The sequence below is a fragment of the Lontra canadensis genome, unplaced genomic scaffold (assembly GCF_010015895.1).
Source record: "Lontra canadensis isolate GAN:19392208 unplaced genomic scaffold, GSC_riverotter_1.0 scaffold3, whole genome shotgun sequence".
NCBI lineage: Eukaryota > Metazoa > Chordata > Mammalia > Carnivora > Mustelidae > Lontra > Lontra canadensis.
In genome coordinates, this window is record NW_022630997.1 from 34763036 (window position 1) to 34782178 (window position 19143).

Consider the following 19143-nt stretch of genomic DNA (forward strand, 5'->3'; position numbering starts at 1 on the left):
TCGCTATCTCCCAAATGAGTTCATGGAGAGCATAAAGCAGAGACAGAAAATGCTATTGATCATCTGTTTGGTGAAAATGAAGGATACAAAATTTTATGTGTATTTTAGCAGCAACCCTGTAAAATATAGAGGGACTGACAGAGACTCTTCCCAACCATACTCTAGATAGCCTCCTCTGAGACCTCTTTTCTACTGGGCCTTAACTTCAGCCTCTAAGAACTGCAGATTCCCAGCACAAATGATTTCATTCACTCATATCCACACTAAAATACTTGAGTAAACTTTAATATAGTCTCTCTCGCTCTCTGTTTTTTCATAGCCTCTAATAGCCTTCACCCCTAGAATGACCCTGACCTTCCTTAAAATGCCTGCTTGAAAACCTAAACCAAAACCAAAACCAAAAACTCTAAAGCCTCCAAAAGCATGTACTGTTTGTTCTAGCCAACACCTGAGGAATAGCCCCCACCTCCCTTTCTGGGAACATTTACTTGAAAAAAGGCTTACAACTAACTCTAAGCTGCCCTTTGTCATTTTGAGATGTATATGTGTCTCCCCCAGCTCAGGAGTTTTTTTCTCAAGGACCTGAAAACCAAATCTTTGAAATGTAATTAGGAAGGACAGGACCTCGGTCTTCCCATCTCTGTGGAAGTACAGAATCCTAAACTCCATTAGTTGCCAGCTAACACACAGCTGGCAAATACACTGATTTTTCACTTCCCCAACTCTGTCAAGACCCTGCCAACTCCTTTCCCCATTTCCTCATTCTTACTTTAAAACAACCAGTCCCCCACTCTATGCAAATTGAAGTTGAGTTCAGCTCATGCTGGAGCTTCTTCCATAATGCAATAATACATTACTGATTAAAATCTGTGCTTACTGTTTTAACTAGTGGCTGCCTTTGTTTATATTCAGCAGGTCCAGTTACTAAGGGATTGAAACCCTCCATCACTGCATTTGTGTGGAGAGGTGGCGAGATAATACCCAGAAATCATTAGCAAAAAACATCTCTTCTATTACAGGAAAGAACAGTCCCCACATAACTATGATTACAAGTTTAACAAAACTTTGCTGGGAAGCAATTCTGATTTATGAATTCACACTAAACATCTAAGTACATCTGTTATGCATAGAAAATGGTGACTTTCTGGGTAATGATTTTTTAGAATCACAAATGATGTACAAATTCCCAGTGATTTATGCATTTGGAGGGGCATGAATATGTCCTGGGTGATTGCCTATTATACTCAAAGACTAGGTTTATACCAGGGCCTTTGTTCCTTCCTTTTGTGTCTCAGAATCTGGAAGTGCAATCTTTCATGGGGGCAAAGAATTTGCTAACCTGAGAGGAAAATTTCCGTATGTCTTAGATGATATTTGCTTGTCTTTAATTAAGTGTTTTGCAATCTATCGCAGAAATGATTAAAACAACGTAGAAAGAATGTAGGATTCAAAGAGCTCATATTTCAAGTTGTACTACCTATTTAAGGTTTGGTATTAGGACATACTGGCTCTGAGAATACCACTCTCCCTTCCCACCTGTCTTACCTTGACATCGCTCACATCCCTTAAATTGGAGTTGCTTGAATATAGTACACATTCTCAGGATAACATGGCTTCATTTTTTCTATTTCTCCTAGTCTCTTTTCCTTTGCTCTTTGACTAGCTAATGAACCTTTCACCCATCTACCTCCTTTTGGTTTCCTCTCCAATCTACTGCACTGTCAACCATCTCAGATAGCCCACAAACCCCTCTGGTTCTGGTGTCTTTATCTCTTACTAAAGTTAAATTCCCATAAGGTAGAGAACATTGGATCCCTGGTACCCAGCACCATTTTCTGACACAGAGTAAGAATGTAAGTCATTATGGAACAAACAACCACAGCTCTTTTTGCTTCCAGAGATTAATTTATATTGCACAGTGTAATCAAAAGCTGAGATTTTTCTGTTTCAACTTGTACATGTGCATGTGCACACACCCAGAACTGCAAGATGATTTAAGGAAAAATCTATAAAGTACTGAAAAGAAAATCTACAAGTCTGATCCCAAGTTCCCCATCTCTTCTGAACTGGAAGCACTGAGGTGGGCTGGGGGAAGAGATATACAGACAGGTAACTTACACTTTGCAGCTGGACGTGATTTTTCGCCAAGTTCTCTGACTTTGCCATTGTGCTGGATGCTTTGAGGCTGTAGTTTTTACCACTTTGTGGTTCTTTCAGCTGCTCTTGAATTTGTTTAGCTTGTTTCCTGCAGGTTTAAATAAACACATAAATACTTACATCACTTTATTCTATTCATATTTGGGGGACGTTCATTCATTCCCAATATCTATATTTGTCATTTGTGAAACCTGGAAAACTCAGTTAACAAAGAACATCCTTCCCTCATTTTCAACCTGCCAGCCCCATCAGATAACTTCTAATCTGGAGAGAAGCTGGTTTTATCCATCAACATCCTGGGATTCACACCCAATGGTGTGCCAAAGGAAGACAGAAGCATAATACGTTGTCCTGGCCCGCAGGAATGCAAGAGGTCCCAAACCCTTAGTGCTCAGTGGTAAAGAATTAGAAATGCTCTGAAGTAACCAGTGGAAAAATTTGAAGCTTGGACCTAACAGCCACATATAACATAGTAACAAAGTTACATCTCTATTTGTTTCATATACATTTCCAAACATGTAGAGCTTGATCATGTAGCCTGCATATACACCGTAAGTATATTTCCTCTTCTACAATTTAGAAATAGCTCATTTATTATTATCACTAGATCTGAATGTGAAGATTTTTATTTCTGCTTTGTAAATAACAATTAAAAAATAGTTAACTCTTGAAAGAACATCTTAAAAGCATCATTTTAAGTGTTTTCCATATATCAAATCACTTATTATTTGTGATAATTCTGTGTGATGGGGCATTACCTATACTCATGTAATATATGAGGAAACAGAGGCACAGAGAAGCTAAATAATTCTTCCAGAGTCACATTGCTAGTAAGTGGTGGCGGTGAATTACTCTCAACCACCACTTCGGACTGTCAAACCACTTGCCTATATTCCTACAGCGTCTCAGTGGGAACACTGAGACTATTCTCAAGTTTCAGATTCTCACCAAAGTGCTCTTGCCTGCATACGTGGGTGACTGCTGCTAACCATAAGGATGCAACAAATTACTCCCTTATTAACTGCTCTCTTCCAAGGACTTCACATTAATTTTCTATCAGCAGAAGACTCGGTACCCAAAAACACATATGCACACACACACTGCAGAATTGTCCAGCCCACCCCAAACTTTTAACTCTTCCCAAGATCCCTGTCAAGGATAGAGCCTTTGGTGGAGAATGTACATGGTCTTCTGCAGAGAGCTTTTCCTGAGAATGGGCTTGGGTATTTGATTTGAATCCCAGCTCTGCCACCCACCATTTTTGCTTTGATTTACTAAATCAAAATGACAGTTTTCCTACTAAACTTCTTTGAGCCTCAGTTTCCTCATCTGTGCGTGGTGTTGTAAAAGCTAACTTCCACGGATACTGTGGAAATGAAATGTGAGAACATCTGCAAAGTGTTGATCTGTTCCCCTTCTCATCATTTAGTAAGCTTAGTTGTATGGGCAGATCCTATAGAGAAATTAGAACATTGGCTCAAAGATAAAGAAAAAGATTGTATTAATTGCATCTCTCACAGGCAAGTGACAGTGTTTGCTACCGGATTTGGAGGCTCTGAGAATCATTAACTTTTTTGAATTTACAACAGCAGTGATGTGGCTCTGTTTAAAAATTACTTTTATATTTTCAACTGTTTGGAGTTTTTATCTGCAGTACTTTTAGTTGCTTTAATCCAGTTGTAATAATATATCTATTTCCTAAGAGATAGTCTGTAGCATATTGTTAAAAATAAATTTATCATATCAGCATTATACGAAGCACATTATAGCCACAAAATTCCATCAGGGATTCACTAATGAAGGAAACAGGAGATCAGGAGGTTCTACTCGAAAAGGGGTTTGGCACAGAGTAAGGACCCAGTTACTCTCTGAAGGATTAAGTAGTAGAAACATTAACTATCTTTCCAGTAATTCTGTAATTCAGTGTCTGAGAAATGCCAGCGTCTAAAGGAATTTTTCTCATAAAAATGTGTGATTGCAGTTTCCTAAATCCTTTTATATTTTGCTTTCCTTTACTGGCTTCTCACTCAAGTCCTGACTCAGTAATATTCCAGAATAAGCAGACTTTCCTTTCTGAACCAGGCTTCTTATCTACACATAACTACCCTGTCCCAAACACACATACTTTTGCTCTTTCTTCCTTCATCCAGCAAATGGGAACCGGAACATGAGAGGTGTCTGATTAAAATACCATTACCTCTCTCACAAGAGTCAGTGCTCTGGGAAAGACAAGATAAGGGCTTTCCACACTGGAACCCTACTAGCCTAACAATGTCAACATTAACATTTTGTAGTTCGTTGAGTTTTAAGTTTCTCTGGTCCAGTTCATCAGAAAAGAAATGATATATAAATTGTGGAATATCAGGCATTACAAGTCCACTGGTAGGCACTGTTGGTAATGTTGTGGGATGGGTTCCTGGGAAAGCAGGCACTTAGAGGGAGACAGCATGAAGGAGACAGCATGAATTTTTATTAGGGGAGGCTCTTTGGATCAACAGCTGTGGAATCATAGGAAGGGAGGCAGGACAGGGCTCAGGGAAAAAACTGGAATGTAATGCAGTCTCAGTGATGCAGATACCAATCCCTTGGGATGCTCTGAAACCAGCATGGCTTTGCTCACTAAATTGGGGCAAAGATCTAAGTCTTTGGAGCCTCACATTGACCTGTCATTGGAGGTGGGCTATCTCAGGTCAGAGGAAGGAAGTTTTATTATATTTGTTTTAGCAACTGGAGGACTAAGATCTTCATTGCTCAAGAGAATCAAAGCTGCACATCAGAGCAACCACTGCCTATCTTTAATGGGCTTTCCTTGGGTTAAAATCTTTGATTTCAGAGGATGATAACCTATGGTCATGGCTGGTTTTTACTGGGAACACCATTTTTCCTTTTTCTTCTGTTTTTCCCAGTCATGATCATTATTCGTCCTAGCTTCTGTCTGCTGGAACATCTCTCCTATCTCAATTCCATTTTTTAGAGTTGAATCGTGTCTTGCACTTCCCAAGTCTACTAAGGACTTCTACAGGCAGTCTTATACTTCTTACCCATGTGAGTTGAAAGCAAAAAGAAACCTGCAAAAATTTACAGTTGTCATGTGAGCCCCATCAGCCAGATTTGAATAACTCAACTAATATTTCCAATAACTTATGGGAGTATATAAGCTTATTGGAAGTGATGAGAAGATAATTTCTTTCATTGTGTCCTTTAGAGTTGTGGAGGTTCAATGAACTCAGAAAATCCTCTAAATCCAAGAAGGTGTTGATCGCTTCTATCTCATCATGGTATTTCCCTTCAAACTTTCATTTGCTAACAATTTACTGTAATATTTCAGGTAGCAAGGCCATGCCTTACCAAGGGTCACAAGACGATGGGCAAAGGACCAGAGTGGCAGGACCTGAGGGATTATGGGGACTAAAATATAAATGATCTAGGGGAATGTGAGCTTTTGTGTAACTCTTGACTTTATCTGGCTAGGAACTATGTATCCCAGTATATAGAATGCTGGTTCAACTGATTTTATTTAAAAATTAATGATGGACAGTTCCTAGAAACCTGTAAGACTTGGCACTTCCAAGATGAAGTCAAACAAATGATACATGTTATTACAATGTTATATGGTATGTGTGAAAGTAAGGAAAGTTCGAGGTAGAGTCTGTCTGTGCTATTATCCCTGAGATATGGGGATGGGAATTAGAATTCAGGGAATGAGTGGAAAGACACATGTGCCAGTGTGCTATAAAAGTTTACATTGCTTTCAACTATATAGATTAGGTGTTTGTGTGAGGTATAGCACTCCTCTCAGGTAAAGAAAAATAAAGGAAGACCTTGCCTGGAAATTGTGCTAGAAGGAAATACACTCTAGGTCTCTAATGAGAAATATAACTCCATCTGGAAAAGGCTTCAATTTTTTATTATTACTTTGTTATTCTCACATTTTAAAGTTATTCAATTTTTTAATAAAAATATGTCCCAGCTGGGCAGGCAGAAAGACAACATCCTGATTAGTGTTCCTCCCTTGGCTCAGTTCTTGGAGTCCCCCACAATGAATGATGTTGCACAGTGTTTCCATTAAACCCTGACACCTCACTGAGCCCCAGGAGGTGGTGTTCATCTCAGAGCCCACATCCTGCCTAGAGAGGGAAAGATTGACAGCTATGAAGATGGCAGTCCTTGAGTTATCCAGCTGCTCTCCACTCGTGTGATTGTCATAATCAGTCTTTCCTTTCCATGTGGTACAACTACAAATTATACTCTAAAAATAAGTGATTAGCCACCACTCGATGGTAATTTGCTTATTGTTAAATACACAATTTCTCTCCTGTACACAGCACTTGCAGGGAGACCCTTCCAACGCCCTGCGGCCTGTGATTACCCCCTTATGTCCCGGTGCGTGCTCCTCACTCTGCCGTTACGCAGCCTCTAAGTTCCAGTGTGGAAACCCGCAGGTGTTAACCATAGCAAGCTTTCATTATTTATTCTTTGGAACACTACGCTGTGCTCTCTACACTGTTATCCCATTAATCCCTAACAAATTCTATAAGGTAAATATTATTTTCGGCCATATTTTACCAAAAAGGAAACTGAGGCTGAGGGACTGGATGCGATTGGCCTGATAATACGTAACAAGCAAGGGGCAGCCTGGAGATTTGAATGAAGGTATGAGTGAGGCAGGTACAATCCTGACCAGATGCCACATAAGCTCTCTAAGAGGACACACCAAGCACTATGGGTGGCACAAATGCACGGTATTCCTGATTCATCCTACACAGTTTCACCTTCCAGCATCTAGCCGGAGGACTGTGGGAGCTGATGTGGTACGGTAGTTTTGAGCATGCAATTTCAACTAGGGCTGTGGAAATTCAAAGACCCCATCTGTGTGGCTTTGACAAATTAATATTTTAAAATTAAATTCTGTTATCATTTGAAAAATGCAGCAATAATGAACAATTCAAATTGTGGTGAGGATTGGGGGATAATGCAAAGCCCAGTGTCCCTGACAAAGAGTTAAGTTCTCAAAAATGAACACTAATAACTGTCACAGCCAAGAGTTGCCTAGGAGACATGACAATTAAATATGATGTAGTATCCTAGATGGGGCCTGGAACACAGCATATTGGGTAAAAACTAAGGATATCTGGAAGTACAAACTTCAGTTAGTAATACAGTATGAATATTAGTCATTGTGACAAATGCAACATACTAACATAAGACATTAGTATTAGGGAAACTGTGTCTGGGCTATGCAGGATGTATCTATACTATTTTCACAGTAACTCTGAATATCTAAACCTATTCTGAAATAGTTCATTAAAAAGTAATAGTTACTAATTAAGGATCTATGCCCAAGTTTCCACTCTTTTTTAAAATAATAATTGCTGTTCTTTTTAAAGATCAACATGTACAACATGCAGACAGGTGTCATAGACTATCTCTGGAAATGGATCCATTTTTAGAAGAGCAAATGGGGAAACAAATATAAGTCCAATGAAAAGCAATTACACATTGGCTTGCATTTCAGACAAGCTGTAGGAATAGAATCTGTGCCAACTTCTTAAGGCTTGCGTGACTCAAATAAAATTTCCATAAATAAAATACCTTTATCAAAGTTCATTTGGAATATATTTGTATGTATATATAGGTATATATATAATTTATTATACATTATTAGTCAAAATTAGTACCTTTATCAGCAGAAGTTTTGGTTTCTTTTTTTACGTTTATGCATTTATTTGCTTAAGTAATTTCTATACCCAACATTGGGCTTGAACTCATGACCCTAAGATCAAGAGCCACATACTCTGAGCAACCAGGTACCCCAGAATTTCTATTCCTTAGCAGGGGAAGTATATTTGACATGTGTTTATCGACTGATAAACCAAAGTAGATCTTGCAGTATTCATATTTCATATTAGGCTGAAACTTTTATGGATAGCAGGTAAAAATACTATGAAAGGAAAAATATTTTTTTTTCCCCAGAAAAGCCTAGATATTTGTTGATAATGCTTAGATCTACACCAATGACTTCTCTGTTCAGAAGTGTTAACCCCTAGGGACAGGCAGACACTGAGGCTTTACTTTTGGCAGGTAATCAAAAATTGCAAAGAACATAGAATGTTCATGATCACAGAGTGGAATGATCACTATGTGTACCAAAGAGAAACCACACACACACATACACACGTATGCACATGCTGCATATACTCCCCACAGTCTATAAGAGATTCTAAGTCATTCATAGATGTTTGATGGACCCATTTGCACAATATCCCTCTGCCTGGAACACAGATGGTGAAATTGAAGAAAGACAAAGTGTTTTTGCTGAGAAGTAACCTTTTAACACTTGAGAGAGATGGTCTTACTTGCTTTTGAAGTAGAATGCTGCACAGAACATGCCCACGATGACAATTCCAAAGATGATACATGAAATTGACAGCACCTGCCTTTGATAAACTTCTTCACTCTCTGTGAATTTGAAAAACAGAATTAGAATGGATGTTAGCAGGGCACAATTTCCAACCTTTTACTTCTGAGTTGTAGGAACTTTTCAAAGAAAACTTTTTTGTTCTTGTCATGAATAGGAAAAAACGAGGACATTATTATGATTCAATTTCTTCGCAATCATCTACCGGCTAGCTGGTTATTTTTTGTATATGCACAGTTAAAACACACTTATACACAGATATCACAATTATGAATCTTATTATCAAAAGACATTCCATAAATTTAGCACATACTGGGACATATGTTTTTGAAATTATGGTGGGCCCAAAATAAACTTCTAGAGAAATATGTGTCCTCCAGAATTTTCCTGTGCCAGTGATGACTTCCAATTTATTTTATGTGATACTGATGCCACTGTATTTTCTGATTTGGTCCTCAGCTGTCTGTCTCCCATTCATCCATTCCCTACTATGATTGATATTACTAATGAAAGAGAACTTCAATATGTATGTGAATATTTATTCACCCATTCTTGACTTCCTCAATATCAGTGATCTGGCACAGTGATCTCAACCTCTATTACTAAGGTCATATCATATAACTTCTTATCACAAAAAAATAAGAATTCAAAAATAAGGATGTCACTTTTTAACCATTAACATTTACACTCCCAGCTCATTTCTGAAATATGTCTACTGAAACAGTTCTCCCAGCTCATCAAGACCTTTTTATCTATAGATCTCAGAACTTTCTATCTGTTAATTATCCTCCTCTTGTCTTCATTTTCTTTCTTTACACAGCAGAGAGACTATGATCCATGATTAGTCATTCACTCTCTTGCAAATACCATCAACTACTGATCTCTTTCTCCTCCCTTTTCACCCATTTGGCAGGAAAACTGCATACAAATCCAAGAAGCTGCCTTTTTCATACCTCTACCTTGAGCATCTAAGAATCGGGAGAGAAGATTATACAATCAGGAAGATGGGATCAATAAAAGTTGACAATGGCATTACTTAACTAGACATCTAATAGTGACTAAAGACCTCATCAGCCTGCTTCTCCACTTTTTCTAATGGTTACCCATACCTCCTCCAAACCACTCAAACATCTGACTTACTCTCCCTCACTTTCAGATCTCCCGTATAAGTTATAAAGAAAAGGAAGTCTGAATAGTATAGATATTCTCTACTTATAACACAAAATATACAAAATCAACTGCATCTGTATCTTTTCATTTTGTTTCTCTCTTAACATAGTGCAGTATTTCTCAAACTGTACGGTGCATTGGAGTCATCTTGAGAACCAAAGGAGACTGCCACCTACATTCTCTCCTAGAGTTACTGATTTAGCAGGTATGAAGTGAGGATAGGATATCTGCATTTTTTTTTTTTAAAGTTCCAAGGTTTCCAAGGTAATTTTGTTGCTGCTGGTCTGTGAAACAAGACCAGTTGCGAACAACTGAATAGACTAAAAATCTTCAGAACATGCATCAACCATGTAAGAATAGGGGAAGTTTTTTGTCGTTGTTTATGCCAACATGATATGGTATCCATTTTGGACCTTCTAAGTAAAAGTATTTATTTAAAAGAAAGTTTCAGATATATTGCATACACACTAAAATTAGAGAATGATTCAATTGGGGAAAGTGTCATATTTTTGTCAAAGACTAATTCCTTTGGATGCCATTGTCTTCTATCATCTTGGGGTCTTCTCATCACTTAAAATTGAAGGGAAGGAAACACATTACAATTCATTCTATGATACCAGCATTACTGTTATACCAAAACCAGACAAAGGCATAAAAATGCAATGACATGTTGACATATATCCCTGGATTGACATGCAAAAAATCTTAACAAAATTTTAGAAAATCAAATCCAATAAGATGTTAAAAGTAATACATCATGACCAAGTGGGGTTTATACAAGGAATACAAGGTTGGTTTGATTTTTAAAATTAATCTATGTGATTCACAATTTTAACAGTCAAGAAAAAAATATTTAATTATCATATTAAAGGGAAAATTACTAACAAAATCTAACATTCATTCCTCATTAAGACTCTCAACAACTAAGAATAAAAGGGAACCTTCTCATCCTGATAAAGAGTATCTATAATAATCTCTACCTAGGTGTAAAAGACAGGATGCTTTTCCCCTGAGATCAGGGATAGAGTAAAAATATCTACTTTTACCACTTCTATTCTACACTGTAATGTAGGTTTGGTAAATGGAATAAGTAAAAAATAGAAATTATATTCATTCAGTTGAGGAAAGTTGATGGAAAATCATCTTTGTTCTCAGACTATATGATCATCTATGCAAAAAAGCTGATGGAATCTATAAAGAGCTAGTGTAACTAACAAGTAAGCTTAGCAAGTTTTCAGGATACAACGTTGCAGGATAGACAATACAAAAATCGAAAATGCATGTCTATTTAGTAGCCACAAATAATCAGAAATTGAGATGAAAGTATCACAGAAGCATCAAAATACAGTTTGAAGAGGTACATTTGACAAAAGATACACATGGCCTATACATTGAAATCTACCATACATTACTGAGATAATTTAAAGAGGACCTAAATCAATGGAGAGATATATCACACTTATGAATTAAAAGACTCGATATTATTAAGATGTTACTTCTCTTCAATTTGATGGATAGATTGAGTGCAATTCTATTTGAAATCTCATGAGGCATTTTGCTATTGTTGTAGAAATCAACAAGATGATTCTAAATGTAATATGGAAATATAAAAGATCTACAGTAGCAAAATAACTTTTTCATAACCAAGAGAGCAAAACTGTAGTAGTTAAAGCACTTTATTCCAAGACTTAATATAAAACTATAGTAATCAAGGGAAGATGGTTATTGGCCTATTTATAGACAGATAAATCAATGGAACAAACAAAAGAGTCCAGAAATATATACAAACATATGTGGTCAGTTCATTTTTGATGCAGATATCAATGCATTTAATGGGGAAAAGACATTTTCAAAAAGCACAGTGTCACAATAGTATAGCCATATCCACTAAAATGAACCTTAACCTTAACTTCATACCTTATTCAAATATAGGTACATGAGGAATAATAGACCTTAATATAGTATCTTATGCTATGAAACTATTAGGAAATGTAGAAGAAAATCTTAGTAATATGGGTTTGACAAAGGTTACTTAACTATAACACAAAAGATAGAAGCTATAAAACTTTTTAAATCAATAAAATGAACTTTTTCCAAATTAACAATATTTAATCTTCAAGACTGTCATGAAAATGAAAAACAAAACAAAACAAAACAAAACAAAAAACCAAAACGGCACATTCTGGGAAAAAATCTGCAAGATATGTAATCAACAATAGACTTGTGTCTAAAATATATAAGCATCTCTTATTCAAAATAGGAAAGAGAAGCAACCCAGTTTAAAAATGGGCAAAATATCTGAATGAACACTTCTTCGAAGGTATATATAAAAAGATGATCAACATTGTAGCATTGAAAGTTAAACTATAATGAGACACATGGCATCACTACTAGAATCACTAATATTAAAGGCTGACCATACGAAGGGTGTGAACAATTTGTATTTTGTGTACTTCTGGTAGAAATGAAAAATGGTATAACCACTTAAAAAATAGTTTCATAGAAAGTTAAGCATATACCTACCTTATGACACAGTATTTGCCCAAGACTAATGCAAGCATATATTCATTATGTACATAAAGCTATTCATAATAGCTTTACTTGCAATAGCAAAAAACAAACGAACAAAATCTTGGGACAACCCAAAAGCCAATTAGCAGGTAAATGAATAAACAAATCGTGGTATAGCCATACAATGGAATCTCACTTAGCAATAAAAAAGAAAGAACTAGTCCCCTGGGGCTAATAATACATTATATGTTTATAAAAAATAAAAAAAAAAATATATATATATAAAAAGAAAGAACTAGTGATAAAAGCAGTTCTACACATGAATCTCAGACTAACTAGGTTGAGTTCAGTAAGTCAGACAAGAAAAAGGTGTCTGTTGTGTTATTCCAGTTACATAAAATCCTGGAAAATGGAGGGGCGCCTGAGTGGCTCAGTTGGTTAAGCATCGGCCTTTGGCTCAGATCATGATCCCAGAGTCCTCGGATGGAGTTCCCTGCTGAGCAGGGAGCCTGTTTATCCCTTTCCTCCCCACTCATGTTATCTCTCACTTTCTCTGTTGCTATCTCTGTCTCTCTCTCTCTCTCTCTCTCTCAAATAAATAAATAAAATCTTAAAAAAAAATCCTGGAAAATGGAAACTAATCCATAGTAGCAGAAAGCGTGAGTAGATTGCCTGGAGTCAGAAGTAGGAAGGAGTGGAGGAAAGAGACCACAAAGTGGCATGAAGAGATGTTGGAGAGGAATAAATATGCTTATTGTCTCAAATGTGATGATGTTCTCATGATAAATACTTATGTCAAAATGTATCAAATGATAAATTTCAAATAAGTGCTTTATTTTATGTAGCAAATATAGTAGCAAGTATAGTAACAAAATATTAATTCTGAGGGACAAAAGAATACAGGGAATATAGAAGTATAGACATAATATAAAAAATACATGCTTGATACAACATTGTCACCCATATTAACCAGTGTCTTTTTCTTCCACCATGTCTAACATTCAACTATTTAGAGTCTCAACACATACTCCTTTCTTTCTCTCTTGAATCTTATTCTTTTATTTCTCCCTTAAATGTCTACTCACCTCTTTGGTCTCAAATTAAATGTCATTATATCAAAAAAATCTTGCACTGCATTGTAAACTTTATTGGTACAAGGGACTGTGTTTTTGTTGATCTACTTGTTTGATTCACTATTTCCCCATCACCTAGTGCAATGCTTCTTATATAGTTGACACTGTCAGACTTATTGCCTAGAGAATAAGTAGATATTTCTGCCTTTGGAGGGATTTTCTGCTTTAAGCCATGTATGATACATCAAGTCTCAACTGGGGATATTCTTCTGGTTTATTACTTCTCTTTTATTTGCACTATGTCCTCCCTGGCTTCCCGCAAATCCTCCTTTCCTGAGTGGCCACCTGCAAGTAACCTTACCCATTCCTGAGATCTAGACCTGGCTCCTTTTCAGTGGTGTTTACCACCCAAACCTGGCCTCCTCACTGTGACTCTGTACTCACAAAGTCCTTTTCAGAGGGCCAAGTGTCATAAGGAAAAGTGGTGAATCCATGGGTTTCCAGGCCTCAGAAGATACTGTAGCATGATCTACGGATGGGTAGATATTCCTATGGCTCTTTTTCTTTTCCATAGCATCTAATTGCCAGTCCCTGGCTTTTTTGTTGATTTTCAGGTTGCCTGGTCAAGCTCCAGGAAGATACTGTGTGTGTTGGATTTGAGTATTGTTCTCAACACTCTTCCGTCTCTGCACTGGTACACTGCCTGGTTTTACATTCTGGCCTAGTTTCACTCAGTGCTGATGCCAATTCGTAACCAGAAAAACTAGGCTGAAGGTTGGCTCATGGACACAGAATTCCCCATACCATGACTTTCTGGGTCATGACCCAGAAAGCTTCCAGAGCTAGCTGAAATGAGTCCATGACCTGTGATGTTCCTCTAACAGCAAAGTCAGTTGCAATAATTCATCTTTAATTAGGCAAACAGATATCAGATGCAACAGATCTGGATGAAAACCTTTATGTGCAGAGCCTTATTTCTGGGACTTATTTTCTTTCTTTCTTTCTTTCTTTCTTTCTTTCTTTCTTTCTTTCTTTCTTTTTTTTTTTTTTCCTTTCCTGACACCATGCACTGTATTCTCTTTAAATATGACTGTATTTTGTAGTCCTTTTTCCTGCAGAAGTATACTAGGAAACAGTGATTTAGAAGAACTATCCCCTCTTCACTCCCATCTTAGGCTCTATTTCCATTTTATTCAGACTGAAGTATCAGAAAACAGAATTTGAACCTAATTTCTGCATAAAAATTAGAGGGGCAAGCCTTGGTTGATTATTTTTAATATGGCAAAATTCAAATTAAAGGAATAAAAAAGGTATTACTGAGAACTTGTTTGGGCATATTGCCATCTTTTTTTTTTTTTAAGATTTTATTTATTTATTTGACAGAGAGGGATCACAAGTAGGCAGAGAGGCAGGAAGAGAGAGAGAGAGAGGAGGAAGCAGTCTCCCCGCTGAGCAGAAAGCCCGATGCGGGGCTCGATCCCAGGACCCCGGAATCATGACCTGAGCCGAAGGCAGAGGGTTTAACCCACTGAGCCACCCAGGCACTCCAGCATATTGCCATCTTAAAGAATGTCATCTTTTCCAACCCCACATTTATAAGCTCATTAAATTTTCCAGTTGAACTTGGAAACAAATATATAGTTGTACCAACTATGGAGAATTTCATTTCACTTAATTGTTGTGAGTTGATGACTATAATGGAATAAGTGTGACTTGCATATGTAATCTACTTCTATCATTGCATGTGATAGCCTACCTCACCCTGCCTCTGCCAATAAAAAGAATTATGAAAATGATGGATAATAATACCCACTAAAACAAACAAAAAATAAGACTATCTACTAGACTGAATGATTTCCTCATAAAATCTATGTACTGTTTTTGTTCTTATTTGAAGCTAGTCAAATATAGCCTGGGGGAAATGCACAAAATCAATTCTGAGTTTAAATCAAGAGTGAAATTAAAACTCTAAAGACTGTGAGTGAATTTATAGACCCAGGTGTAGTTACAGTGATATCACTATCAATGCGTTTGAGTGATAGAGCATTACTTGAGAGCTAGCATGGGTGAATTACAAGAAACAAAGAGTTGGGAGTCTGGCAACTTTGGATTAGACTTTAATTTTAGCCACTTTGAATATGAGTAACCACAGATCTATTACTTTGCCTTTATAAACTTTAATTTCCTATCTGAATAAAGGCAATATTATGAAATACTGAGTGTAATAAATGTTATAAAAAGGAGGTTAGATAATGCTACAAAAGCATACGGTACAGAACACTGACCTAGTCATAGAAGCCGGAGAACAGACATCTCAGATATAATATTAGAAGCCAATCAGGTAAGAGTAATGGGGATGGGGAGAGTGGTCCAGGCTAAGGAAACAGCTTGTGCACAGGCCCTGGAACAGGAGATAAAATGGCATGTTCAGGAATCTAGAAGTTACCTACTCCCACAGGGCCTTTGTACAAGTCATTCTCTTTAGCAGCTGAGCAGAACAACACAGAGGCAATGCGGAAGCTGTGTACATGTAGCATGTAACTGTGTAACATGTCGCCACAACAGCAGGAAGGTGCTGAAGGATTTGAAAGGAGAGGAATGTGATGCGATAACATTTACACTCCTTTTACATGCAATATGCAGGGAAGATTAAAAGGAATAAAATAAGTGCAGAGTCCTGTTAGAAGGACATTAAATCAGCTCAGGTAAGACATGATGAATGTTTGTCCAAGAGTAGTTGTTACTACTCTTGGACAAGAGAAGAGAGGAGTAAACAGAAGTAAAAAGCACTCAGATTGAAAATACTTAAGGGACTAGACAATGATGTTCTTAACTAAGATAGTGTATTTTGGAGGAGCTTCAGACTTGGAAGGAAAGATAACAAACTCAGTTTTGGACTTGCTGAGTCTTGAAAGCCTGTAACGTATCTAAGATCTGCATATTTAAGCATGCAGACCTAGGCTAAGAGGAGGTGACAGGGTTCTGGATATAAAGTTACAGATTATGCATATAACTGCAACCAAGTGTTTTGATAAGATGGTCCAAGAAAATACAGAGTAATAAGAGAAGAGTGTCTGAATTAGAGCTTTGAGGGACTCCAAAATTTTATGGAAGGGTGGAGAAGGATCCTATAAAGGAGATGGAAAAGGACAGCCAACCAGGCAAAGCAAAAAAAGAAAAAGAATATTCTCCAAATAACCAAAGTAACTAACCATGATAGTGACATGGAAGAAAATATAAAGGGTTTTTCTAAAAGTTCAGGCTATTGAATGCTTCTGAGGGGCCAATTTAGATAATGTCCTTTCATTTAGGGACATAGAGGTCACTGAGCAACTGCATGAGGTCTTTTGGTAGAATCATGAAGATAGTCCCATATATCATGTAACTTTCACAAACTGAAACACAAATGTCCCTTCACCAAACCTGCCCTGTCTGCTACCACTGCAGCGTGCATGCAGAAGCTGGAATTCCAGCCTAATTCCAGAAAGCAGTGAATGCCTACTTCGCTAACTTGAGGCTATCACTAACTTCATTATAGAGACATTGTGAGGATTAAGTGAATTAAGACATACAGGGTATTGCCAAACCTAACTCTGAGTGCTCACTCAATATTAGGCTGAACTATATAAGATTGCTATGGGTGGGGGCAATAACTGGCAGTTTAACTTGGCTCTGTCTAATACATGGCAACTGTTATTATTATTCTGTGGGATGTCAACATTGCTGCACTCCATTTTTAAAAACCCAGATTACAAAGTCATTTTTGAGGGCAGAAGCAATCTTTGGTTAAATAAGAATGGATAAAGGGTGTTTCTATTGTTCTCCAGCTCCCAACTCTGTTCCTTTTCCTTTTCTCTGATGCACAGAACTCAACTCTTCTCTTTTTATAAGATCATATTTCAGGCTATAAAGGTGAAACTAGAGAAAGTAACATTATGGTGAAGCTGCAGAAACTGACATTGGCCCAGTGGAAAATATCTTTCTGGCAAGCAGCCTGCCCAAGACTCTGGAAAGATCAGTGGGAGCCCATCTCACTCAGGGAACCGTATCATTGGCTGGTGGGTGTTCCTGGGTGTAAACACCAGCTACAACTGTCTTTATTCTCTCTTATCCATTGTATTTACAAATAAAATAGGAAAAACTTTACAACCTCCCATTTGGTTTAGGGATTCAATAGGAGAGCACAGATAAAGTGTCTAAGAGAGAGATGGCATACAATTGATGCACAAAATGCTAGTGTCTCCCCCCCACCACCACCACCAACACTCTCCCCTTCCTCTAGCTTTTTTGGTAAAGCCAGTGCTCACCTTAAAAACAGGCCTTTAAAATACTCTGCTACTCTTATGGAAAGCTAGCCTTATCTATAGGCAGTCAGTGACTTGCTGTCTCTGGTCCCCACTGCCTATGCTCTGGGACCTGTACTAAGGGAATTTACTTTTATGTCATTTCCTTACTCATGGTGCCTTATACTTTTACTCTGGGTAACTGAATTTTTCAACTGGTGTTGCTGAATTTCCTACCTAGATGTTTTGGAGGATGTAATGTAAGCAATCCTCCTTGGGGCATGGCTGTCTTTCACGGTCTCCCTCACATACACCCTTTGAGAAGAAAAGTGTGCTCTTTGTTCCCAGAGACAAAGAATCCTTGGAAAATGTGCAGGGTACAGAATTGTCTGCTAAACTAGACAGCTCAGAGTTGAGGTCCCAGTGTATGTGAACCTGCTTGCTACAATACTTTCGGAAATTGTTAATAGTCTTCAGCATCCTAGAAGTCCCTTCACAAAAACTTATTGAGCTCTACTACATGGTGGGGGGGGGGGGGAAGAAAGGATAACCAGAAGAAAATCACAGCTGCAGCTTTCTTGTACCATTTCCCTTTGGAGGACTCTATATGAAGGATAGAGGAGTGGGTTACCTTGATGAACTGTCTCTGTACATGTTGGGAATGGAAAATGTTCTAAAAGGTGGCTCCATGTCCCCTTCAGGTAGGGGGCTCTAGGATTCCTCTGCCTCTTAGGATTTTTTTTTCTTTTCTTTTTGTATCACCAGTTTAAATTAAGTCTGTAAGACACCAAACTTAAGCATGATTTCCCTAAATGTATGGGCATCCAAATAATGTGAGGCTTAAACATGGACACAGACACACACAGACACACAAATACCTATAAGTCATATACAAGAGCGAAAGATTTTCCCACCTCATATTCAGCATATGCAAATCAGACACTATGTGGTACTGCTACCAAGTGTCAAACGCAAACATGACTGCTCTGACAGTCCATTCTGAAAGTTTATGTAACTATACCCTTAGCACTCCTCTTATCTAACTATTCATTATCAGAGGTCCTGTGGTTAATAGGCTACATAGAGGAGGAAAAGTCAACACCATACAACAACATTCACTAATGATCCCACCATTTATGAGCTTAGTCCTTGCCTAATTCTAGTATTTATTCCTATTCATCAAGTCAACCTCATAATCTGGGTAGGTCAGTCTCTTGAGTGTAGGCCTAGGACATTTTTGGTCCCTATTTTAACCGGATTAAGTTTAAATGGATTTATTCCAGTATTAATTATTCTTGAAACAAGAGGGTTTCCTGAATTTTGTTCTTAAAAATCAACGAATGCTGAGGAAAGATTAAAATATTAGGGGCTTACGAGAAACGGCAAATGAACCTTAATCAAGAAAGGAAGAATATTTAGAATGTTGGAAACTGGGATTTGCACTTTTTTAACTTCAAGACAAAAATGAACAAAGATTTTAAAGGCTGATAACTACCCTACTGAAGAAAAAAAGAATGATTTCATTAAGGTA

General features: G+C 37.5%; 1 protein-coding gene across 11 annotated transcripts in view; it reads right to left on the minus strand.

The window, feature by feature from the left end:
- NRG3 (neuregulin 3) overlaps positions 1–19143 on the minus strand; it is a 1047703-nt gene that overhangs the window by 25391 nt on the left and 1003169 nt on the right. For all 11 annotated transcript variants that reach the window (XM_032838650.1, XM_032838696.1, XM_032838687.1 and 8 more), the window contains 2 exons: positions 8514–8616; positions 2119–2245 (listed from right to left, as the gene is read on the minus strand). In XM_032838650.1, coding sequence (XP_032694541.1) covers positions 2119–2245; positions 8514–8616 — 230 coding nt within the window. The remainder of the gene's footprint in view (positions 1–2118; positions 2246–8513; positions 8617–19143) is intronic.